We start from the raw sequence: 24,484 nt of genomic DNA, 5'->3' as shown, positions 1-24,484 counted from the left end.
CTTCATCTATACTTGTTTGTTATTAAGTGTTAAAAACATCGAGACGTAAAACACTATAGAGAGAAAGTTGATGTAAAATAATGGTATTAAACTTGTTTTTATGTTTTATATTTGTATGCAAATTGTCCAACGGGAGGTCTTCTTTTTTTATTAATCTAACAAACAATTTATATTTTATATACTCTATTATTTTTAAGCATATTATTGTGATGTAAGATTACAATGTCTTCTCCCGTCTTATTTGCACTCCTTCGCACGTCATTTTTGTGACGTGTTTATACATTTATGACCTCTATATTGATTTAAACCCTACGGTGGAACAGATAAAGTATTAAAACTTTATTTCGTGCAGTGCAATATTGAAGTGGGACAAGATTGAAAGTGGTTTTGATTTTACTTGTGACACAATCGAAATTTTTTATCGTGTTGAACTGTTTTTAGAAAATATTTTTGTAAATATATATGTATATTGAAAAAACAACAACCAAAGAGTAAAAGTAAGTATTTTTTTCGTGTGCTGTTGTCACCGCACTGTTTTAAATGTGTAAAATAAAGTACTGTTGTGAATTGTGTGCAGCTTGACATGTTATTCATAATAAATTTATCCGTCCATTCGCGCCTTTTTACCCTTCACGCACACGATTCGTCTCTCTCATTTCGACTGTAAAATTTAGAAAATAACTCGATTATTCATTCAATCATAGTAAGGAAGCATACAATGGAATAATTGAAACGGCTGTGTTTGATAAACTTTCCAAACCTTTTTTCGTGAAAAAAACGTAACTTTCAGTGACTTAAAGCCAGTTTTTCTAACCAATGAAAGCACCTCTCTAAAGAAGAGAGGGGTGTGTTCTGGAATTATCTACAGCGAATGGTGGTAATAGATAAGGATTTGAAATCCGTCCTGTAACTATGACTGAAAAGTTCAATGGCAGGCCATTAGATAAAATAGAAAATAACTTATTCTAAACAAACACAGAAGTCAAGAAGTGAAAAAATATCTGCTAATGTCGACTTCATAGAGGTCGATTTTAGCTTCACCTGGGAAAAAAATTTTTCGCTTAATAACCTACCTGCCGTGGAGCGAATCAAATAGCTAGTCTCTTTCCGCTTCAGAGAATGTCCGTTTTGGGAAAGTTTCAATGTGTTTTTGGTAAAAACAGAAACATGTCTCAAAACGGTAACCAATGTGCTTTGTAAGAATCGTCTGTGTCATTTTTAAAACATAGAAACTGAAATCACGTCACCCTTTCCCATGCGTCAGACATGCGATTAGATTCGTGCGCATGTTGGACATCTTTCCTAACACCAAGATCAAGTCTAATATAATATGAAAATTGAATTTTAGAATTTCTGGAGAATCATTATCAAAAACACGGTGTTTCCCAAATCTATGAGTGTCATGTAGACTTCTCACTAAATTTCATTTTATCAATACTTTTCTCGTGTGTTTATGATGACTTTTTACGTCATCGAAAGAACATCCTTTAAAAACTTTCAAATCGAGTAGATATTCGAGTAGACTTTTTTCATTTTGTTTCTGTTTCACTTTCTGGAACTCGCAGATGCGAAACAGTATTTGTAATAAAATTGTCTCTTCAAACTATTATTGCTAAACTGACTTTGGTATCAAAAGTAGTTGGCTTATCACACTAAAATGTTGTTTATATGACGTAATTTTATTCATACGAAGGTCACGCTGTGACCAACAACCGAAAATAAAAGTGAAAAAAAAACGAATAATCAATGTTCAACGGCCATTTCTTATGTTTTAACAACTGCATGGTTATTTCACTACGACTTTACAATATTAAAAAAAACAAATTTCAATGAATTTCAGATTTTACTGGTTATTCATTACCTTGTAAGCTTCCCATGTAATTTTTTTTTCAGGCTTATTCAACAGGTCACTTACCGTTAAGTCATGTCTTCGGCGGATGATGTACAAGCGTGGTTCGATGCCGTACAATTATACGATGATGGAAACATTGAAGAAGCCATCCAGAAGTTTCGTGAAGTGACATCAAATTCAAAAATGTTGTTTGACATCGGTTGTTGTTATTTGCGCATAAATAATGTCAATTCCGCAATACAGGTAAGATGATAAGTGCCATTCTCGTCCCCAGTGCCCTTTGAGATAAACCAAAGAGGTTTGGAGACAAGAATTGACAAGAAAGGTGACTTGATTACCAGTACTTTTCTCCTCTCAACCATCCTAAGTTTTAGGACCTTTTTCAATTGTCAAGAAGGCAATGATTTAAAGTTGGGAAGAAGCATCACTTTGCCAATGCTCTGCAGCCGGAAGACTGCGAAAACACTTCAGTATGTGGGTCTGTTAACTAGTGTTTTTATGCGACGTGCGGCGCCGCATAAGTTGCGTTTTCAGTGTAAATCTAGTTTAACAGACTGAAAGTAAACTCCGAGTATTTCAAATATGTAGGTCTACTATAAAAATAGCTTAAGTTACTACTTGTGGGTACGGACTTCAAACAGTCTTTTGTCAACCTTATTTAGTAAGGACTGTACGCGTTTTAGAACTAAGGAAAAGAGAAAAGTCATTTTGTTAATAAGATATTTCAAAATAGTGCTTCTTTGAATTATCACTAGAAAGCGAGTGGTAATCTGTATAGTAACAAGAAACCAGAAAGTGATGTTTCTATGTTCAATTCACTGAACTTAGAATCATAGAATGAGATCTATATATTTTTTCTCTGTAAAGTAAAGTTAATTTAGCATGTCATTAAGCAAATGCCTAAAGAAGCTATTTGAGATAGCGTTTCTAATTTCCTTCAAGGTCGAATTTGAATAGTCAATTTGGAAAGCTCTTAAAAAAGTATATAAAGTTTCTTCACGGACATTATCAAAATTCCTTAGAGTTTTCTTGATATGGGTACATTTAAGAGTGCCAATATATCAAAATGGCCAATATTTTGCTTATTAAATCAAGCAATAGCAAATATTGTATTATCCTCTTTGAAGTAAACTGTATTTTTTGAAAAGGTGACCTCTTTATTATTTTCATTTTTTATTTTCATTAGTTTTTAAGTATTTTTGAACTCCATAAAGAACCTTCCAAGAATCTGAACGTAAATTTTAATTATTAACTCTGTACCGACCTTCATATTTTATAGAACTACCAAGCTGCAGTTGACTTGGACGGACACATGGCGATTGGATATTTTATGCTCGGATTGACAAATTACCTTAAAATGAAGTAGGTCATTTTCTCAAAAACAAAACATATTTTTCGGCGAAGTAGCAATTGGTTCGTTCAATTGGTCCGATTTATTGAATGTTCCAATTAAGCAATACCTAAACTCTAGATGATGTAGCTTTCTCAGCCTGACAGCATTACCTTGCTATCCCTATCTCCCTATTTTGCACTTATTTGGCGCTCATTTCCCTAAACTTAATGCCCCTAAAAAGAAAAATGATGTACATGGAACATGAATAAGTTTACTTTAAGGGTAGAAACTTCCGAGGTAACAAAATCACGGAGAAATTTTCGATTTTCTTTGAGAAATTTTCGCGGGAGTAAATTTTCGTGGTTTGCAATTTTAACAATTTATATTATAATGCCCGTATACGTCGGTCCGTCCGTCCGTCTGTCTGTCACGCAAAATGGTAGCTTAGCTGCGACGGGCGAACCCGTGGATTTTTACACGAGCAAACGACTAGTAAAAATCAATTGCCTTTTTTCCGCCAAAATAATTTTTTACATTTTTTTCTTAAATTCTGCGATTTCATCGTTGAGCAACTTATGCGTGTTTGCGGAGGAAACCTTGGCAGAAAATGAAATTAAATAACCTTTAAAGTTTCTTCTCTTAAAGTAGTCCAAAAAATATAATTGTAACATTTTCTGAGCTTGGAAAACCACGAAGTACATGGTTCATCCTCATTTTTAGTTACGATAAATCAATGAAGAACTTTGAAGAATCTTTGAGCTTGCTCAGAGGAAATAGATTTGTGGATTATAAACAACTGGGATTGAAATACCAACTCTACTCTTGTGAGGTAACGTTAAACTCAAACATGTTGATGGTTACAACCTTAAGGGGAGATCTAGCTTGCGGAATTATCAAAATTTCATATCAGTTACCCTCGTCTCGGTTACTATCCATCTAAGCAAAATGTCAAACTTGTACATAGCTAGCACCTACGATTTCGAAAAAAGTATCCGCTATGTGCAGGTTAGACTGTTTTCCGTCGCAAACAATAATTGTGTGAGTGAGATAATACCACGTCGGAAAAAAACTTGGATAAAAAATGAGTTATTTATAAGAAGGTAAGCATAAGAAAATACTTCAAAACGACTTTATATTTTCTTAGATCCTAACCAACCAAGCTGTCATAGCCTATAGTCAAAATAAACTTGGACAAGCGAAAGGACTTTTACTGCAAGCTGTTGGGTGCAAAGCAGAGAAAAGACACGATAGCATAGTGGATTTATTAAGCATGCTACAGGTAACCAAGTTTAAAAATTTGCAATCTGATATTCCGATTATCGTTACGAAGAAAGATTCAAAGCTACAACTCTTTGTTCAAGACTCACATAACATTTATTTAAAGAGTATTAATTCCTAATTCGCAGACGGCCGAGCGAATTTGTTCCTAGAGTGTCATTTATACAGTCGTTGTCTCGGATCAGTCAAGTGCGAAATAAGAAAAAACATGCTCTGAGAAGAAGTTGTAAAATCACTCGAGATCTCAACGTAAAATTAAGAATGATTGTATAACCTTTTTCGCTACTTTTTTTTTTTTTTTTTCGTTGTAGGCTGGCTACCCGATTACTCCATTTATTCCTCCACAAAGTGAAATATTTCGGCCACCTAAAGCAGCAGTGGATAACTTAAAGAAAAAGAATTATCTTGGAAAATCAAAGGTCAGCTGTTTTCTTTTCTTTTTTTATTAAACTTTATAGTCCGCTGAAAAAAGTAAAATGTCTGGTCTTTCAACCTCGTTCTCAGTTCAGGTGGTGACTTGTTTAATACACGCTTTTTTGCTTTTGAAAAATACCAGATAAGGATTTCGCGTTAAAATAATTCGTTCTATTGTTTACAACAATAGGAAATGTGAATTATGGCCAGTTTGGTTAAAATTTTTGTATTCTTATAAAAGAAGCGCGCATATTATCAAATCACTAGACATCCTCGTATTCAGGGTTTGTTGCAAGGCAAGAACCCCTGGGGACAATGTGGATCGTAAGAGTAGCAACTTCCTAATCTTCTGTTATACAAAATCAATTTTGCCTATCTCCAACACTGAATATTGAGAGGGAATTTTTCGCAACAGTGATTTTATTTCAGGTAATCTCAACAGAAAATACAGATGAGATATACGCGTGCTTTTCAGGTTTAAAAGAAACACAGACTAAACAGGTAAGTTACCCTTCTTAATACACAAAACACATAAAAATATTTGTTTTTGAATATTTACGATTTCTTATTCATTTGAAAGGTATAAGTTCATAGAATATTTATTTAAAACTAGTCGTTAACCCGTGGAAAATCCACGGATTCGCCCGTCGCAGCTAAGCTACCATTTTGCGTGACAGGCAGACGGGCAGACGTATACAGGCATTATAATATAGATAATAAAAAAATTTAATTGACTTCTAAAAAGTTATTCCTCTGCAAAATGACTGGTCTTAACTTTCAAAGCTGCCATATTACAGGTGTCGCATTTTAAAATGTTTTTTTACACATCCCAAATACAGAACGTTAAAGCGCTTTAATGGAAAGTTTTTATGTATCTAAAAAAAAATTCACAAATAAATATGGTTTAAGCTAGTTATTCCAGCTGTGTTTCATTTAATTGGATAATTATGCAAATGCAATCCCCACGCGGACGCCTGGCATAAGGCGAACACGGGAAAAAAAATCATTTCAATTGACAGCAAGTCCTTACTTTCAGGTTCCAAACAAACCCCAAGCCGCCAATAGAAATGTTTTATTGTCCGAGTTGAGACTTCCAGAAAGAAAGAAAACCTTGCGTGTAACACCACGCCCGCCAAGTAAACAGTTACCTGAGTTTAAACTTGGGCGTGTTATAGAGGGACCACCAAGTAAACGTCTACCTCCCGCACCTCCGAGGAGTAGTCTTCCCCCAGCGCCATCATCTACGCTACCCCAAAGAGGTAGGTTACATCCACCTCCAAGTCAACCGCTACCTAAACCTAGTAACCTTCTTCCAACAACTAGCAGCCTACCACCAAAAACTGCACTACCACCTTCGCCAAAATTTGATATAAACAACAATGAAAATGTAAAAAATAGAAATATTCCAAGCAAACCGCCTCGTGTTCCGCCATGTTTACCATCGCCACGAAAGCCGATACCAAATGTACCAGACGAACATGAAAATTACGAAGCAGTCTTGCAAAGTCCAACAGAAGAATATAACGCGCTAGGTTTCACTGCTGACAGTGATGGCGATGATGAGGTATACGAGGAAATAGATGATGATGACTTCCACAGTAGACGGCCGCCACCAGTACCGTCAAGTAGCAGACCTGGTCTTTCCACTAATTCTCTTCCAAACAAAAGACCTAATAAAGCCCTACCTCCGGTGAGACCAGTTTCCCAAGAGGTAACTACCAATAGAGAGAGAAAAACAAGCAATCTCTCAAAACCCGAAAGAGCTCCCCCTCCACCTCCGGCAGAAGTAAGGAAAATATCTGTGGAGGAGAACAAAGAAGAACGCAGAGGCTCTGGTAGTGTTGTTATACCACCTAGAAGATACTTTCCACGTAAATCCATTGACAGCTCGGAAAATGAATTTGTCAGAGAAATTAAAAACTTCAGACCAGCCGCAAATGGAAAGCCGCCTAACATAGGGAGAAAAAATGAAGCGGAGGATAGAGAGGCGACCGAGGTATTTATGTTTTATTGACACAAGGTCTGGTGTCCTGTGGTAGAAACACAATGAGTTTACTTAACACTTATTACTACAGAACTATTTTTAGAAGCAATCAGCCAATTTTTCTTATTCCAGGAGATTTAAAAATTACTTTTAATCTCCCTTTGTGGTCTGTCAGTTAGTTGGCGAACAAAGAAACTAAGTACTATTGCTGGTCAGTCATTTCAAAGTTGCATCGAAAATCTATTCGTTGTATTCTTCTTTAAGACGTATTTGAACAATGACTTTACTTTTCAGTTATCAGGTAAAGTCTACCAAGAATACGAAGTACAATTCACTTTTGTTCAAAGACTACAAGTGCCGGAAGATGCTTCGTTAAGTCAGCTTCAAAGTATCGTGAAAGCACAAAAGATTCCTGAACGAATCGAGTTGTGGTAATTGTTGTTATTGTTATTGTTGACGTTGCTGTATTCCTGTTGATTGTTTCCAGATCTCCGCTTTGTATTTACAAAATAAGGTCAATTTCGCCATGTAATAGGTTTTATGGATTTCATCAAGATAAATGCTGCCAATGCTAAGAACTTGACTTGAGAGTACAAGAAGCATGCTGAAATTTTGTTGACAGATGGTCAGACTTCTTAAAATAAAAAAATTTGCACATTGAACAGGAAAAAACATACTCAATTGACTGTCTTTTCTTTATTTTTTATACTTTATTTTTTTCACGCCAGTTATATTTTTTTTAGTCCAAACAGGTCCAAATTGGTCCAAAGTTTTCAACAAAAAAAGCATATTCAAACACCTATATATCTGGGCAATAAAAAAGGAATAACAATAAAATATTTTTTCGAAACACTAAGAATCTGGAATATTTGATCCTACAAAGATATTCCATTCTAATTGGCATTGATAATTCTACATTTAAATTTTTGTGAGTTTTGTCTATTCATGTACCTTTGAGACCCCCATAACGGAATTGATTAAAATACATGTCATTTCTTGTTTGCAATTGTTAAAAAACGCTACTGCTACAGGTTACACATATAGATCGTTTCTTTATTTTATCGAAACATCTTTTTTAGTTATAATGACGATCTTGGTCGACAGCAGACTCTAACAGACAGTAACATGAACGTTGTTTTGAAAGATCGAAAGAAGAAATTATTTTGTTTTCCTTCATCCTGAGAAACAATTGCTGAGAAAACTTAAATTCCCAGCATGTGTAAACAATGTCTCATTTTACCCTGCGGAAATGTACGAATTCTGCAAGCATTCCCTCATTTGATTTTGGCTAGCGATAAGTTTATGCAAGCTATGAAGTTGTTGAAAAAAATTAGATAATATTTTTGGCGGGAAAGATTTTAATGAAAATGTGATTATTTGTAACCGCTGTTGTAAAAATCATTATAAATGTATTTTTTCTACATTTTAAATTTTATTTTCATCGCAATTTAAAAATATTTAATAAATATTTGTAGCGCACTTTGTAAATATATTTGAAAATTTTAAATCTGATGTTTTTATTAGACCAGCCTGAACACAAAACTTTAAATTTTTGTTGGAATTTATATGCACCATAACTTGCATTTGATATAAAGCTTTTCTTATCATCGCTGCGTTAATAAAAGACACGCTCAAGCAACCCCATAACCTAAAATTAGCAAAATATTTAGCAACATTTCAGGCTCGAGTGCATTTTCCGTCAAAGCTCACGAACTCTTTTTGTTACCGCGTGCGCGCTTCAAAGCGTACACGCTAATAAAAAACTCATAAGATATTCGCACGATGTCTGAAGCGCAGTTAAATGGAAAGTAGCCTTCAGGCTGATGAAAACAGAAGAATTGCTTAAAAAAAGGGGTAAGTTGAATAAAGGAACCGATCCTCATTTGTAGCGGAAAAAAGAATAGATCAAAATAGGTGTAAATTTCAAGATTTCGGCCAAGTTCTAAAAATATAACAATGAAAAAAAAACATTCTCGTCCCCAAAGCTCTTCGAGATAAAGCACAAGACTTGTCTCAAAGAGCCCAGGGGACAAGAACAGGGATAAATTGACAGGCACGAATTTCATTATGAATACGTTACTGCGCAACAAAGAAATTCTGAAGGAAGATGACTTCGCTTTGTTATGTTAGCTTTTTTTCTTCTAACGGGCAGTAATCAATAAAAAAAAATTTTATGTTATGTTATGTCGGGAGTAATAAACATTTTGTAGTATTAATCTATTGATTTTACTACTCACCCTGAAGGAGAGTCCTTCCCCTTTGAAGGAGAGTGATTTTTTTAATTGGTCACTACACCTAATAAAATTATCCAATTACATGTAATAAAAAGAAGTCTGTTTTTACAACATAGAAGTTTGCAAGGATAAAAATATATTATATGTGTTGTCTTACGAAAAGAATTTTGCGAAGGTATGTATAATACTTGCTCGTTATGTTTATATAATGTTTTTATAACATCTATGAAGTAAACATGGGGATACTTTGGACACGCAAATATGATGAACTTTTCACTCATTCAAAAAACTCTTTTAAGGATCTTTAGGCTGAATATGAAGAAATTGTCAACAGTTTAGAAAAAGACATTATACACCTTGTGAACATTTCAAAATGGCTTTTCTCCTGAAATAATATATGATATTCATATGTGCATAAAAGTTAATATATATTTAGGTATTTTTTGGTACTGTGACCTGACTTGACTAATTATGCAATTACTAATGATCTTAAATGTACGTATGTCACAACCTCGTTTATAGACCATCTAGTATCTTGACGGCTATACGGTTTGTACCACCGTCCCGGTTATAGAAAAGAGACAACATGCGCTGTGAACGAGGTTGCATATTCTAATTTCCGAAGGTTGGAGAGACAAGAGTTTTGGCACCAGTCTCCCTTTTTGCATACAACATGTGACAAGGAAACACATTGTGGTTGAAGCAGTAACACAGCTTTGCTACAGAAGCTTCTTTATATTTTAAAAAACGCGCTCTAAGCCTCTCAATACTAAAACTCCCCAACCGATTTCCATCATGCACTTTTGCGGGGTTCGGTAAAATTACACATATCGCTTTAAAAAGAAACCAGTGAGAGGCTCTAATTTTGACAGTTCCTTAACTTTTTTGGCTAATTTAGCACTGAACGTGTCTTTCTTACTTGGTTTCTCGAACTTATACATATATCGAATGAAATTGATATCGACTTGTCTCTGTACGTTATTTAATCACATAACAAGATGCACAAAGAGTTCATGAAAAGATATTTCATGGAAAATCACTTTTATTAGTTTCTTTAAAGCCAAAAAAATGCAGTAGTTAAAGTTTCTTATTTTTTGGTAGCTTCAGCATTTATCTTCCTATAAATGTTTTTTTAATTCATGTAAATCAATAGTGTACCAGCTCTGACATACAGTGCAAAATTTACAGATGAAAGGAACAAATAATCTGTTTGAATATATGTAGCGTAGGGTAGTAAAACAGTCTTTTACGTGCAAATAAAGATCTCTCAAAATTCGTCTCTACGTTGAAACAAATCAGGTTTAGAGCAGGATTGCAAAGATGTGTTTAAACAGACACTAAAAATGATGTGGAAAACTATGTTGTACGTCCAGTAAAATTCCAGCTTGTTTGTTTTATTGCTGTTGCAAGAGACACGTTTCTTTTTTCTAACATTAAGTGTGCTTATCGTTTGTAAAAGATTTTGCACTCTCTTTTCATTTCCCTGCTTGTGGAAAACTGTTACCTCGTGAATGTCCTGTTTCCGACTTGCCAAACATGTTTGATGTAGCCACGTTTCTTCTCGTCCTCGTTTTTCTTAAAACATTTTTTAAATTCCAAACCTCTGTTTGCTTGCGACCTTAGACGAAATACCTGTACGTCTAAAAGTACTCTTTGACCAGGAGTTTAAAATCCCGCTGCGCTTCTGTCAAGGCGTGTATCTTATCTCTTGTTGGCAGTCGTTGGTCGCAACCCAAGAGATCGCTGGTGGTATGATACATTGTAGCGTAGTCTGACGAAGCCCCTATTTTTACACGAGAGGGCATGTGCAATATTGTATATTGTTTCCCCAAACACGTTTAGCTAGCAGTCTTGGAATAACCCAGTTTTATTTAAACTATAAAACACTCCAAAACTGTTCTGTGTTTAACCATATCCGAGATTTTGTTCCAACTTTTCGTTACTTTTCTGACGGCACTTCCTTTGTTGTCTGCTGTATAGTATTTCCTTTATCGTTCTCTAACATTCCCAATATGTCATAACGCAACGTTTTCTTCAGTGGCCTCGAGTTTTCGTGATTTGTTGTAGCCTCCTCTGTAATACCTTTAATACTAAAAAAACAAAGTCTTGGCGTTAGGGACAACAGTATTCTCTTATCGTTATTTAGGACTCCACCTTGCCTCTCCTCCCCCGTCCCTACTAGCCTGTAACGACAGTAATAAAGCGATGTCGGAAACATTCCTCTAATGATAAAAAAAATTCCAATCACTACCATTGCTTTGAGTTGGTATTAAATTTGTACTGCTATCGTCAAGTATAGCATGGGTAGGTTGAATCGTAACAATTTCAGAGAAGAGAGTAATCTCCTCTATATCAACTTCTTAACTAAATTTTGGACAATATTAGCTTTCAATCACTGCCCCAAGATGCCACAAATTGGTATTTCAATATTGGAATCTTGTAAAACATTCTTAAACCTTCACACGCTCAAAGCAGTGATGTCATCAAAAGCTAAGAAAGCTACCATATTTGCGTTAATTTAACACTATATCAATCAGCGTGTAAGACTTATACCTTAGAGACGTTTGAGACCTATACCTTATACTGGGCTCAAAATAAAGAAATAACAAGAAGATATAATGACCGCAAATGTTACTTCGCATTTAAAAGGAGAAAGGATTCTACAGATTCTGAGCGTTTTTGGATAGTTACTGAAGCAAAAACAATTACCCGATCAAATCAAATCGCTATGCATGACGTCAAATACATTAAATGTTTATGACGTCAAATTATATTTCAACGGAAAGAACTTTGGGTTACGTTAAACCTTGGCGAGATAAGACGTTTTTCTAATCTCTGTGAGAATCTAAATTAAAAATGTTTGTAAAGCATATTGATGATATGAAGAAGAGTTGCGAGAAAGCTTATAAATATTCAATGCTCTCCCTCTATGATGTTTCTGTGGATGCTAATGTCCGCCACACAGAAGAAGCTGATGAAACTGTTTCGTTAGTTTCATTTGGTAGTGTTACATCTTTGTTTACTGGTGAAGATGAAGTTGAAGATGAAAAGTTGCTTTGTGAGTTACTCTCGCGCCGAAAACAGTTCTCTGCCGCAGATGATACTTCTTCAATAGTTTCCTTTGGTAGTGTATTGTCGTTACCAATCTATGTTGAGAACAACTGCGATGGAACATTGCTGCAAGAACTGTTTACTGACAAAAAAGCATCTGTAACAGCATGCGACAAGAGCAGCAACAAACGATCAGTTGATGCAACTGAAAAAGATGACATTGTAGTTGCAGTTGGCGAAGGTAATGTTTGCAATTTGATGTCTTCGCAATGTTTGTTTTCTTGGTGTAGCAGTTGCATATAACTTGCACTATTTGCATCACATTCGAATCGTCAGATGAAAGTCCTTGCTTGGTGGAACTAATTCCAAAAACAAGCCAGTAACAATACTTTTTTTTGTTTAGATAATCAAATTAAAGAATTGCAACCAAAAAAACAATCATTATATCCTTTGGTGTTTTTAAATCCTTCAATTGGAAAATTTATTCGAGTAGATGATGGTTTTAAAGCTAAATCACACTGCTATACTCATCAACAAACTGCAGCGAATGCTAACCAAGACATAAATCCAATGAAAATTGAATTAATCGAGTCAACAATACAGAAAAAGAAATATAACCTCTTCCGAAAGTGTTTTCATTGGATCCTAAATAAATTACGAAAACACTGACAGATGTCTCTTCTCTTGGACATGTCTTATAGTTGAAGAAACAATCTCAGCCCTCAGTCTTCTTAACTTCAGTACTAATATGAAAGAACACAATAAGCCCTAGGGACAAGGTTCACGAAAACTGGTTAAAAACCAATAACTTTTGTCACCATAAATGTAACGAAGCCTCTTTAGTAAATGGCAACTAATTTAACAGTTAAATTTTCTGCAGAGTTTAATTTCGAGAATATATGTTTGATTTGCTTCAAACTGTGACATCAACTTAAAACTGAAATCCATTTTAGAAAGGTTTGGATTTCTTTTAAACGTGGAAACTGTGGACTGTAACTAGATAGATGTTTGACTTTTTCTTCCAAAGAGATACCTACTTTTGCTTACATTATATTCAGCATGCTACCTTAAGGAAGACAGTCTTTACTTACAGCTTCCAGATCACATAAAATAGAAGTTTAGCGCAGAAATTTTACATAAAAAATAATTACGCCACGAATGTTAAATACTTAAATTTTGTTCGATCATAAATCTCTTGCAGTACTTAATGTTTTGATGTTCAAATATATCATCATGACAAGCTACCATCTTTGTTATTTGGTTTAATAAGAAAACGTTGCTTTTCAATTTCTGTTAATTTCTTTTCATGATAAATTTTAGTTATGTAGATGGCAGAAATGATTTTAAGTAACAAAACTATCAGATTTTGTTTTCATTTAGAGGTAAAGGTGGGGCTTTAAATTTATAGTGCGTTAGGATTGAAAGGTGCCAGTGGAAGTGGCATTGTGTCTAATTTTTCTAATAGACCAAATAAATTTGTTAATGAATTTCGAATAGTTGATGCAAATGTTAAGAAAACCTTACAAGGCTTACTTAACAAAAGACTTTAATACAATTATTACAAATTATATTATATTATTACAAAAAGTCTTTCAAAAAGGATTTGCTAAGGATAGAAACCAGCCCTTAGTTTTTCCAAAAAATATTCAAGGTGTCATTTTTTACCGAAAAGAGTTATATTCACCGTTAAATAATAACTGGCGAAGTTACAACCTTGTTCCGAATCCCCCTTTTGTATCTATTTTAAATCAGAACAACGAAAAGTCATGTTCATCTCGCCGTAACGATGTTAAGATAGACACAAAAGAGCCTAAGAACGATATTAAGGCTGCAAAACATAGCTACACGCGCGATCGCTTTTTTCTGTTTCTTGGTCGTGTTTTTTCCCAATGTAACTTTTTTACTGCTTTGACATTGTTACAAATACTGAATTTGAAAGTTCTGATAAAGCTAACTGGTACACGTTACTTAAGTGGTACCAATTAAGTTTTTGTGTTAAAACGATGACAATTTTGGCGAACCTGGAGGACAGCGGATGTTTCCTTATTAGCATGTACTTGACAGCTTTATAAGACTCTTCTGAACCTAGGACACAGTTTCGAAAGTAAGGGGGCAGGGTCTGCTGTCCAAAAACCCATATATGTTTATGACACCATATTATGTTTTTTTCAGCCTCGTACCATGTTGGTAAAATTGTAAAAAGAGCGTCATTGAATAGATAGGATAGTTTTCTTCCTTCAACATATTTAGATGATTCTGATAACTTTCGCTACAATCATATCCATCATTCTTGGTTATAAGCTGTATGAGTCGTGGTCAGACAAACTTAAACATATACGTCAACCATGGTCATGGCCATTTTTTAAACATTATCCATATTTTTGGAAAGCAGACCACTTGCTTGTGTATGAAAAATTTGCCAAAGATTACAAACAGGATGGCTTGTTTCGCATCAACAATTTGACACGTAAGTATTGCTTTTCTTATCTATTTTATATTTTGTATATGTTAATTAACTACTTCGTCGCAAGCACATCTTATATCTTTTTCGATGTCAGCTCTGGGGACAAGATTGTATTCGGATAAATGAATGAATAAATGAATGAGTGAATGTATGATTAAATGAGTGAATGAATGAATAAATGAATGAATGAATGAGTGAATGTATGATTAAATGAGTGAATGAATAAATAAATGAATGAGTAAATGAATGAATGAATGAATAAATGAATAAATGAATGAGTGAATTTAAAAATGAATGAATGCCGTTAGAAAACACAAATGTTTCTTAAAACTTCGTCTTGGCGATAAACCTCTGCCCCAACCTCTCTGCAACACTGTTGCTATAGATAAAGAGTTACCTTGTCGGGCCACATTGCTGATAATTTTTACACCGAGGTTTCGCCGTGAAATATTCAAAAAATTTTGCTGCGAAAGATCGACGTACTGTGATAATTTTGCTTTTGATTTATTTTTAGTTCCTGAGCAAGTTGTCCTTCTAGATCCTGAATTTCCGAAATATGTTCTATCCCATCCAGAAACATTCGCCCGTTCAGATCTCTTGGATAAAGCCGTCCCGTTAATTAAAAACGGGTTACTTCTCGCACGCGGAGAAGCGCACAAATGGCAGCGGAAGATTTTAAGTCGCTCGTTTACTCCTGAGAAATTACGAAGTTATATGGCGACTTCAAATAAACACGCTAAAATTTTAATTGAGGTTAAATAATTTTTAATCCAATATTTTTTAATGACTTCTAAGATAAAACTGTAGAACCACCCTATTCGATGACACTCCCACTCAACACCCTTTTCCAAAGAAGAAAAGGAGGATGGAGATAATATAGAAAATGAAAAATCATAATTCGATACTACTTCTTGTTTTATAGAACTGGTTAAAAAAAGACGGAGAGAACATTCAAGTCTTGAAATATTTCCAACTATTCTCATTTGAAATCGTTAGCGAAGGGCTGTGTAATTACACAACAGGTGATGTCTTGGCGAAAAACGAATTCACTAAGGCTTGTAGTATGGTTCTTAGTTTAATCAATAACTCCAATACACATCTTCTTCTGAGATTATTTCCATTCTTGAAACACGCGCCTTTTGGTCCAGGTCAAGAAAGAAGAGACGCTATAACCTACGTGGAAAGAGTCATAACCAAGGTAAATGCTGCTTGTGCGGTCCAATGTACCAAGGATGTACCCATCTCCATCTTTGGCTTTTATAATTTAATTTTGAATTCCAAGTTTCGCCTTAAGCATTAATTTTAGTAAGAACAAATTTTTTGGCAGTAAGAAATTTATCGGCGAAAAAAATGGGTGGCAAAAAGTAGTTAAATTGGTGGAATTTAATTTGACAAATCAAATCAAATTTGGCGGGAATTTAATTTTGTAGAGAATGCAAATACTTAATTTTAGCAGGAAACGTATGACAAAAATAAATTGATAAAAAAATATGCAAGCTTGCTTGTTTCTTTATAACTTTACAATAATAGCCACAAACATAGAAAAACTAGATACATTTTTTCCCTTAAGTAGTAAATAAATTGTGACCGGCTTAATGTTATTGAAGGCGCATGTGTACTGGACTGAAAGCTTAGTTATATGAACAACAACAACTAAAAGGCTTAATTAAGTCAAGCATCAAATAACATGCTAGGCTCAAGTAAAGTTTAAAAAAAAGTTGCCGACAACTTTATTGCCAATTATTACAAATGTGGTCTCTCATTTTCTGTTTTTAAAAACTTGATGTCTGCGTAATAAGGTCAATCGATCAGACATTTTGAATCTTGGTCAACAATATTTAGCTCTTAGAATAACAAAATAAAAATTGGACCTACAAAAAGGAGATGATCTCTGTATTATTTGGCCTACCTCGTAATTTTAGAATTTGGCTCAATTACTGATTTAAAATAACAACAAAGAGAGTTGTGTAACTACTTCACCACACGAAAAACTTGTATCTGCGCTGTACAGAAAAACCAACTCATCGCGTTTATAATAAAGATGTTTTAAAATTCAGTTGATTTCTCCAAATAAGGCGGTAATTTTTTTGTTCAGATCATAATGGAACGAAAAGAAAAAATCTCAAATAACGAAGACATACCAGACGACTTTTTGTCTTGCATGCTTCTCGATCAAATGAAAAATACAAACACGTCAACTGATGACCAGGTGTTTACCGACAAACACATCCGCGATAACTTGTTTACATTTTTGCTTGGTGGATATGAAACGACGTCGACAGCTTTAACATGGATTCTTTACGCACTCGCTCTGGTAGGTACAAAATAGCGTATTTTTTAACAGGAAGTACAAAGTAGCATGCATGCTCATCCCCAGGGTTTGTTGCCCATGCCATGGCCGCTAGCGCTTACTTGACGGCTAATAATTTCGCCGCCCGCCTCGATGTCAAAAAAGCAAAAAACCCTGGAGACAAAGTTGAAGTAGCGCGAAGCACGTCTGGAGGGCTATATTATCTCACCATCAACTTTTTTCTCTAGTATCCGGACGTTCAAGAAAAAGCCCGCAAAGAAGTAAAAAGTATATTGGAAGAACGTGACGATGTTAAACTAGAAGACATCAATGCAATGCGCTATTTAACAAACGTGGTTAAAGAAACGCTCCGTGTATATAATTCGTCAATCCGAGTTGGCCGAATTGCAACAAAGGATTGTAAGATAGGAGAATATTTCATACCGAAAAATCAGATGATAAAAACCGTGTTTAATTTATTCCATATGAATGAAGAATTGTTTCCGCAACCGAACGAGTTTAGACCAGAAAGATTTGACGAAAAAGGTAAGAGTTTTCGCTTCCAGTATTTACGCCCTACCGCTCATTAAATGCTTCACTTTGTTCTGTTTCCTTATCAACCTACCCCGATGTTATGGTAGCTCCCCAAATCATTTATAAACGCTGCTCCATTTTGTAATAATAGTCCTTTATTTCGTCATAAAATTTTCCTCGATTTTTTTCACTTTAATTGAAGTAATTCTCGCAAAATTTCGTGATTTTTCGTTCCCATTTGCGAAAATTTTGGCTTGAGAAAAAGAAAATCTAAAATTACCCGATTCGGAAAATATTTTCCGCATGAATTGGTGAAATAGGAGTGGGACGGTAACTATTATATCAAATTCTCTTAGCTGATTCGTTAACATTTCTTTTCGCCATAAAGAAAAGGAAAATAAATCTTAAAGAAAACATTGGCGAAAATTTATTTGCGCGAAAATTAATTCAGACGATAGAAATATTTTGTGTGCTGGTAAAAAGGTAGTGCGATTATCGTTTAAATAAAAACAACCAACGTTTCAGGTGTTTTAAGCCACTGCCTTTTCTTCTACATTTTCGTACATTTGCTTTACCTAACAACACTGGGGACGAGGTTGTAAGTCAGTCTGATTATTCATATTCTTAGAGAACATCAACAAAGCAGGCTCTTGGCTTGCCTTTGGATATGGACCTTACAGCTGCATTGGGAAAAAATTCGCTATGAATGAAATGTTGACGTGTGCAGCAAGACTGTTGATGAATTTCAAATTGACGGTAGACGAAGATAAAAGGTGTTTTATACGACAAATACAACTCACTGTGACTGCCACACCACCAGTAACAATACGTATTCATAAGTTAACCTCATAACATGGTTTTAGTCTTGTGCTTGCAATTATGAACGAAAGAACAATCGGTTACAAGAACGTTCACACAGTTCTTTTGCAATATGAAAAAAACATCAATAAAGAAAGGATTTATTTACAACTAAAATATCGTTTCAACAACAATAATAAATATTAATCTTTTTACACAAACGTGATTTTTAACAATTATGGACTTCTTACACTTTAGACATAAAATTAGACTTTTTAATCTAGTTTTTTTTTATGTTTGGAAACCGGTATATCAGATTGAATTTAGAACAAGTTTTTGAGAAGTAATGTTTCGTAGTACTGGATTTTGTCACATGTGAATCAGAATAAAATGCTAATTTTTGAAAAATTACATCTTATTAATAAGTTCATCTAAATTTCGCTGAAAATATAATCGGGTCTGTTGCAACTCCTTTGTCACATGCTTCTTCGCGGTCTTTTAGTATGTCAACCCAACTAAACGTTTTGAACTGCATGATGGATCTTTTTTTGGCGCGAGTTTCAACTGCAGCCGCATACACATTTTCAAGTGAGTTTTTGCTATAATCAAATATACATTCTTAAGTTGCTTAAAGAGTAAAATAATGCCAGGAAATCTAATATAAATCAATTTCTCAAGAAACATCATGCTAATCATGACAGACATCTGAAATGGTGTAAGATATATATATACATATAAACCTAAACTTGATCTTAAAACGAAGGTTTATTATAAAGCGCATCCTATATCTTAAAAACCACGTATTGTCTTAAGAGGCAGATCATTTAGACTAAAAAGAGGAAAAGTTACAGACTTCTACACTACTTCGTTATGGATTTGTACAACCCCGTAAGGAGAATTCTATGTTGTTGTGGACTTACACTGCGTTAAAAAACTCCCTATTTTGATGTTTTTTAAATACCCAACCCGTTTTCGCCATTGAAGTAGATTAAATTACAACCTGCTACAAATATCTTTATTTTCTTCTACCTCCCTCTGGAGTCTTTCAATGTCATACTCTGTAAAAAAAACAAAGAATCGTATTAGTAATCCTAGGTGTAAGAGATTAAGTGGACTGATGACGTAGGGAAATGTTAATATCGCAAATAATATTAATATCAGAATGTTTGCGTGTCATAAACACGAATAATTTTTTATTGCACTTAATCTCAGTACCAATTGTGTGAGCCAGTAAAATTCTGCCTCTAGCATCTTCTTTTTAATTTTTATCTCAATGATTGGGAAAATTTGCTCACTGTTTTTTTGGTCAGAGGTGTTGTCAAGATGTCCACTGAGCATTTCTTGTTGGCGTGGAGGCGGACCTTTAACTCGTCGACCAAAAGCTATCGTATCCTTGATTTTTTTTTCATGAACATCGTATTTTTTTGCAATTTTGTCTCGCTCATCTGAAGTGATAGCTATAAAAAAGAGGCACTCAGACTAACAATGTTTCTACAGGTATCTTACTTAGATTAAGTCTTCATTGAATTTTACACCAATAGTAGACCAGATTTTTAACTAATCATTTTTAGCTAAAATTTTAAATTTAAAAAAAATGCTGTTTAGTTTAGTAAAGTTTGCGCTAAGATTTATTTTCACGAAAGGTACATAGTTTTTCGCGAAAAAATATTAATTTCGCGAAATATCTATCAGAAAACAACAATGATGCAAATTTAAAAGACGAGGATGAGGTCAACAACATTTCAAAAACTTCGAAAGTGTAAAAGCCACTTAAAATTTCATGTGCTATGCTATACTACTAAGCCAAGCAAGGTGAACTACTTCGCCTTGTCATTTCTATCTTAAATGTACTTATTTGTTAACTAATTTCAACATGGCACAAGTGTTTACCACAACAACAGTACAAAAAAAGTAAACCAACCTTTTCTATCAAATAGTTCCATCGATTTAACAGAGTAAATTATATAGTCTCGATAATCATATTCCTGAGCCAATGGATTTCCAAACAAATCTGCACAACAAAATATATATTTTGGAGATTAATGAGGCACTGCTGTATCTATTATATATTAGATCAATTTTTTACTATCAAATATGCTTACTAAGCACTTTTAAATTCATCATGTGTCTCAGTTCATATATGACGTCAGTTACTGCAGTGAGTTGATTATGATGTAATAACAATATCCGTAAACAAGTTAGATGTTGCAATGCACTGTTGATTGTTGTTAACATGTTATCTTGAAGATATAATTCGGTCAATATAAAATTTTGACGAAGTCCTTCCCCGACTAGAAACATCTAGATAATAGCAATATTTTTTAATAATTTTTGGGCATAAAGTTAGTCTGTTATGACTGTAATCAAACCCACAGGCTCTCAGAGTACTAATCTTCACTTAGAATAATCAAGCATGCACATTGATTGAATCTGAAACCCATAAATTCGGCACCCTTAATATTGCACCAAAAAAGGGTTGGAAACTTAGACTAAAATATTCCCACACCCAAAACAACTTACTTTATTTTTGTTGAGGTAGAGTCGTCTCAGATTTTTGAATTTACTCATATCAGGAGCTTTGTCAAGTTGGCTAAACAAAATAAAAAATAATATTCACAGACATACAACAAGGTAATTCGAAACAAAAATTTAACAACCATCCATTTGAGTTAATGACAATATCTTTATAAGCAAATTTTTTTTACAAACTAATAACCGTAAGTATATACTAGCTGTAAGAGTATTAACAGAGGACAAAATACCATATTTTTTAAAGTTCAGATAAATTAGATTACTTTACACAGACGTTAGACAATTTCATAAAATAAACAGTTATAAACAGTTACAAACCAATTCATCAAGTATATTTCATCAACATCTACATCCCTTTTGGCATTCATTTCTATATTTTTGCTTTTCTGAAACGTTTATAAATATAAATATTATCTACCTTGAAGGAACAAATTTTACTGCAAATATCAAACCTGAAATTTTAAGTACTTCTAATTTTTTTTTAAACTGGCTTCTTGCAAAAATTTTGGAAGTTATTGGTACACTACTTTTATATTATCTAACAACTTTAGGCTGTTAAGAAGGGGGTGGGTATAAGATTTTTTTTAAGCTGGCAATAAAATATAAAAATCTGTGATACTTTTCATGTCTTTCTAAATTTTTCTTGGACGAGTTATGACTTTCCTGAAAATTTTGTTTCAGTTTTACAATAAAATAGGCACAAAAATTTGCCAACAAGGTGATTACGCACCTATAACCCTATTCGGTCCGGGGGTGAGGGGGGGAGGATTCCGCTCCCCCTGACGGATTTTTTTAATAACTCCTTATTGCTATGTTAAATGGCTATGAAACTTACTGAGTTTAAATATTTATCTATTAGACACTTACATGCCAAATTTTTAGGTCCCATACCTTTCAGAGGTTTTGATATTGGCCATTACTCGAAACTACCCCTAAATATCTCTATGAAATTTTTATAATTGGGAAAATTTAATAACTCCTGTTAGGATTATCCTTAGAACTTGAAACTTGCAACACAACTTTGTTTTATTAAGAAGAATTATTTAGCATAATTTGGACACGTGATTAACCCGATTTTCCAATTTTGTAGGATTTTACTCGAAAATCGGAAAAACCCGGATTTTCGGGAATTTTTGGCAATTTTTTATGCGATCCTTGTAAAAACCGGAAAATATGTTAAATAACTTTTATTTAGCTTTCAGAAACTTCAAACAGAATGCAAAAATTCGCTCTGGAACTAACGTAATTAAATTTTAAGCAGATAGTGGCATTTTTAACAAATTTCAAGCTTCTAATGACAACACAGAAAATGTGCTGACGCAAGCAAAAATTTATTGCTGCCATTTTGTTCTTTTTATGATGTACTATAAGTGTGCTAAGTTTGATTCAATTTAAACAACCCTATGAAAAGTTATTAAGGGGGGGGGGGGCGGATTTCGCCTCCGGTCATAGATGTTCAAAAAACCCCAGACTGAATAGAGTTAAGTTGAAGAATGCTGTTCATAATGTTTTTTAGTTTGTGCAATAGCCTGTGTCCCTTAACTTTGTTGTGGAATACCAGGTTAAATTGACGGAACAGAAAAATTTACACAACAGGGCTTGAAATCCAACCCTAGTTCAGGCTAGTCTTAATAAACTCGCATCAATTACGCTGCGTGCGTCTGCCGAGTCTAAAAAGGCTCGCCTAAAAATAATTTACGCGAGTCTAATTATTTTTTTTATTATTTTAATTTATGCTTAAAACAAATGACATGAATTGAATCGCATTTTTAAAATAATATAATCTGAACAAAGTTTACTATTAAAAAACCTAATACTTGTTTCTTTTGAAAGTGCGTTAGGTTTTTCCCCTGAAAGTTAAAAAAAATTTTCACACAACCCCGGGGTAATACGCTGATTTCATCACAGGATTTAACTTGGTAAGTCTGACTGTCGTAGGGCAGCAAAACATAGCGATGTTGGCATATTGTGAAAAATGGTGGATGGGACATTAATTACTATGCTTGGTTATTAAGTTTAAATAAAAGCTCTTTACTATCGTTTCATTGGTTATAATATAAAACGAAACTAACCAAAAGGTAACTAAAAATAATGCACATTAAAATATGCTTAAATAAATCTAAATTTCATTTTCTAAACTTTTAGTGCAAGTCCAAGTGGACTTGCGTCACCATGACTTATGTGAGTCTCAGCGCGAGTCGGACTCGCGGACTCGTGTCAGATTTCAAATCCTACACAATTGGTAATATTATTCAGTATAAATAGAAAAGAGGAAATATTTATAAACATATTTGTAAAGCCTGGAAAGTGGATGCAATAAAAAATTGCTCCAGTGCAATTCAAACGTTGTTTACAGGTCTGATCAGGGTAAAGCATTCTCTGATAACAATGAAATACGGATGTGCTATGATAAATATTCACCTATGTATACACACCCTCCGGATAAACTATCTGAGTTTATCACTAACATAATGCTGCATGTAGTGTATTGGGTTTGTCTGTGGCTCCAAGCTCTGGATACCGCGGATCAAATCCCGCTCACTGCCAGGCAGTATGTTTGTGATGAACAAAGTAGTTCTTCTTCAATATGACTTACACACATTATACCCGCCTGTCATGATCAAAGGTCCGATTAGGGGTGAAGCATTCTCTGTTGAGAATGAAATATCGATGTGCTATGATAAATATTCACATGTATACACACCATCCGGATAAACTATCTGAGTTAATCACTAACATATTGCCACACGTAGTGTAGTGGGTTCGTCTGTGGCTCCCAGTCCTGGGGGGACCGCGGATCGAATCTCGGTCACTGCCAGGCAGTATGTTATTGTTGAAGAAGTAGTTCTTCTTCAATATGACTTACACACATTATACCCGCCTGTCATGATCAAAGGTCCGATTAGGGGTGAAGCATTCTCTGTTGAGAATGAAATATCGATGTGCTATGATAAATATTCACATGTATACACACCATCCGGATAAACTATTTGAGTTAATCACTAACATATTGCCACACGTAGTGTAGTGGGTTCGTCTGTGGCTCCCAGTCCTGGGGGGACCGCGGATCGAATCTCGGTCACTGCCAGGCAGTATGTTATTGTTGAAGAAGTAGTTCTTCTTCAATATGACTTACACACATTATACCCGCCTGTCATGATCAAAGGTCTGATTAGGGGTGAAGCATTCTCTGTTGAGAATGAAATATCAATGTGTATGATAAATATTCACCTAGGTATACACACCATCCGGATAAACTATATGAGTTTATCACTAACATATTGCCACACGTAGCGTAGTGGGTTCGTCTGCGGCTCCCAGTTCTGGGGACCTCGGATTGAACCCGCTCACCACTGCCAGGCAGTATGTTAGTGATGAACAAAGTAGTTCTTCTTCAATTTTAATAATGATGTAAATCATTATTAGAAGCGCAACGCTCATAACAATTTATAAGCAAATTTTATTAACTTACGAATAATGTTAAGAAGAACACCTTAGCATTTTCAAAAAAGCACATGAACCCCACGCCGGGGCTGCCATATTTGTTGTTGTTGTGATTTCTCCAAAAGACACTTAGTTTCCAGTTTTTTCTAAAATTTAGTTACCTTTCCCTACTCCCTATTTGTCCCCAGGGGTTCTTGCTCTTTTGACATCGGGGCCGGTGGCGAAGTTAGACTTAGCGGCTTGCTTTGACATCAGGCAACAATCCCCGGACTAGTT

At 34.5% G+C, this 24,484-nt stretch overlaps 2 protein-coding genes across 7 annotated transcripts; one reads left to right on the top strand and one right to left on the bottom strand.

Annotated features, from left to right (window-relative positions):
* The first annotated feature begins 339 nt into the window (after window positions 1-339).
* Window positions 340-18,579, top strand: LOC130612588 (probable cytochrome P450 4s3). Of its 2 annotated transcripts, XM_057433923.1 has the most exons (13): window positions 340-497; window positions 1,894-2,095; window positions 3,132-3,214; window positions 3,906-4,014; window positions 4,330-4,464; window positions 4,775-4,882; window positions 5,307-5,378; window positions 14,397-14,613; window positions 15,125-15,363; window positions 15,533-15,808; window positions 16,706-16,924; window positions 17,149-17,446; window positions 18,063-18,579. In XM_057433923.1, exons 2-13 carry the CDS (start codon window positions 1,925-1,927, stop codon window positions 18,284-18,286), a joined length of 2,151 nt encoding a protein of 716 aa, XP_057289906.1. In that variant the 5' UTR covers window positions 340-497; window positions 1,894-1,924; the 3' UTR covers window positions 18,287-18,579. The 2 variants fall into 2 exon arrangements, with proteins under 2 accessions (XP_057289906.1, XP_057289907.1); XM_057433924.1 differs by lacking the exons at window positions 14,397-14,613; window positions 15,125-15,363; window positions 15,533-15,808; ... (1 more) ...; window positions 17,149-17,446; window positions 18,063-18,579 and adding exons at window positions 5,914-6,873; window positions 7,156-7,292; window positions 7,941-8,088 and having other exon boundaries at window positions 342-497.
* Window positions 18,524-24,329, bottom strand: LOC130612590 (leucine-rich repeat-containing protein 72-like). Of its 5 annotated transcripts, none has more exons than XM_057433927.1 (7): window positions 24,258-24,329; window positions 20,753-20,822; window positions 20,335-20,533; window positions 20,154-20,243; window positions 19,528-19,689; window positions 19,233-19,290; window positions 18,526-18,831 (listed from the first exon to the last, which is right to left on the bottom strand). In XM_057433927.1, exons 1-7 carry the CDS (start codon window positions 24,302-24,304, stop codon window positions 18,660-18,662), a joined length of 798 nt encoding a protein of 265 aa, XP_057289910.1. In that variant the 5' UTR covers window positions 24,305-24,329; the 3' UTR covers window positions 18,526-18,659. The 5 variants fall into 5 exon arrangements, with proteins under 5 accessions (XP_057289913.1, XP_057289910.1, XP_057289911.1 ...); XM_057433928.1 differs by lacking the exon at window positions 24,258-24,329 and adding an exon at window positions 23,996-24,075 and having other exon boundaries at window positions 18,527-18,831; XM_057433926.1 differs by lacking the exon at window positions 24,258-24,329 and adding an exon at window positions 21,083-21,175 and having other exon boundaries at window positions 18,527-18,831.
* Between the last annotated feature and the right edge of the window lie 155 nt (window positions 24,330-24,484).

The sequence above is a fragment of the Hydractinia symbiolongicarpus genome, chromosome 10, assembly GCF_029227915.1.
Source record: "Hydractinia symbiolongicarpus strain clone_291-10 chromosome 10, HSymV2.1, whole genome shotgun sequence".
NCBI lineage: Eukaryota > Metazoa > Cnidaria > Hydrozoa > Anthoathecata > Hydractiniidae > Hydractinia > Hydractinia symbiolongicarpus.
This window is presented reverse-complemented; position numbering and strand designations above follow the sequence as displayed.

Excerpts from the sequence above, each read along its gene's own strand:
- LOC130612588 (XM_057433923.1), top strand. The coding sequence starts at position 1,925 with ATGTCTTCGGCGGATGATGTACAAGCGTGGTTCGATGCCGTACAATTA. Across the intron at positions 4,465-4,774 it reads ATTTATTAAGCATGCTACAG|GCTGGCTACCCGATTACTCC; the intron begins GTAACCAAGTTT and ends TTTTCGTTGTAG. Across the intron at positions 15,364-15,532 it reads ACGCTAAAATTTTAATTGAG|AACTGGTTAAAAAAAGACGG; the intron begins GTTAAATAATTT and ends CTTGTTTTATAG.
- LOC130612590 (XM_057433926.1), bottom strand. The coding sequence starts at position 21,132 with ATGAATGCCAAAAGGGATGTAGATGTTGATGAAATATACTTGATGAAT. Across the intron at positions 19,690-20,153 it reads GGAACTATTTGATAGAAAAG|CTATCACTTCAGATGAGCGA; the intron begins GTTGGTTTACTT and ends TCTTTTTTATAG. Across the intron at positions 19,291-19,527 it reads CACCTCTGACCAAAAAAACA|AGTATGACATTGAAAGACTC; the intron begins GTGAGCAAATTT and ends TTTTTTTTACAG.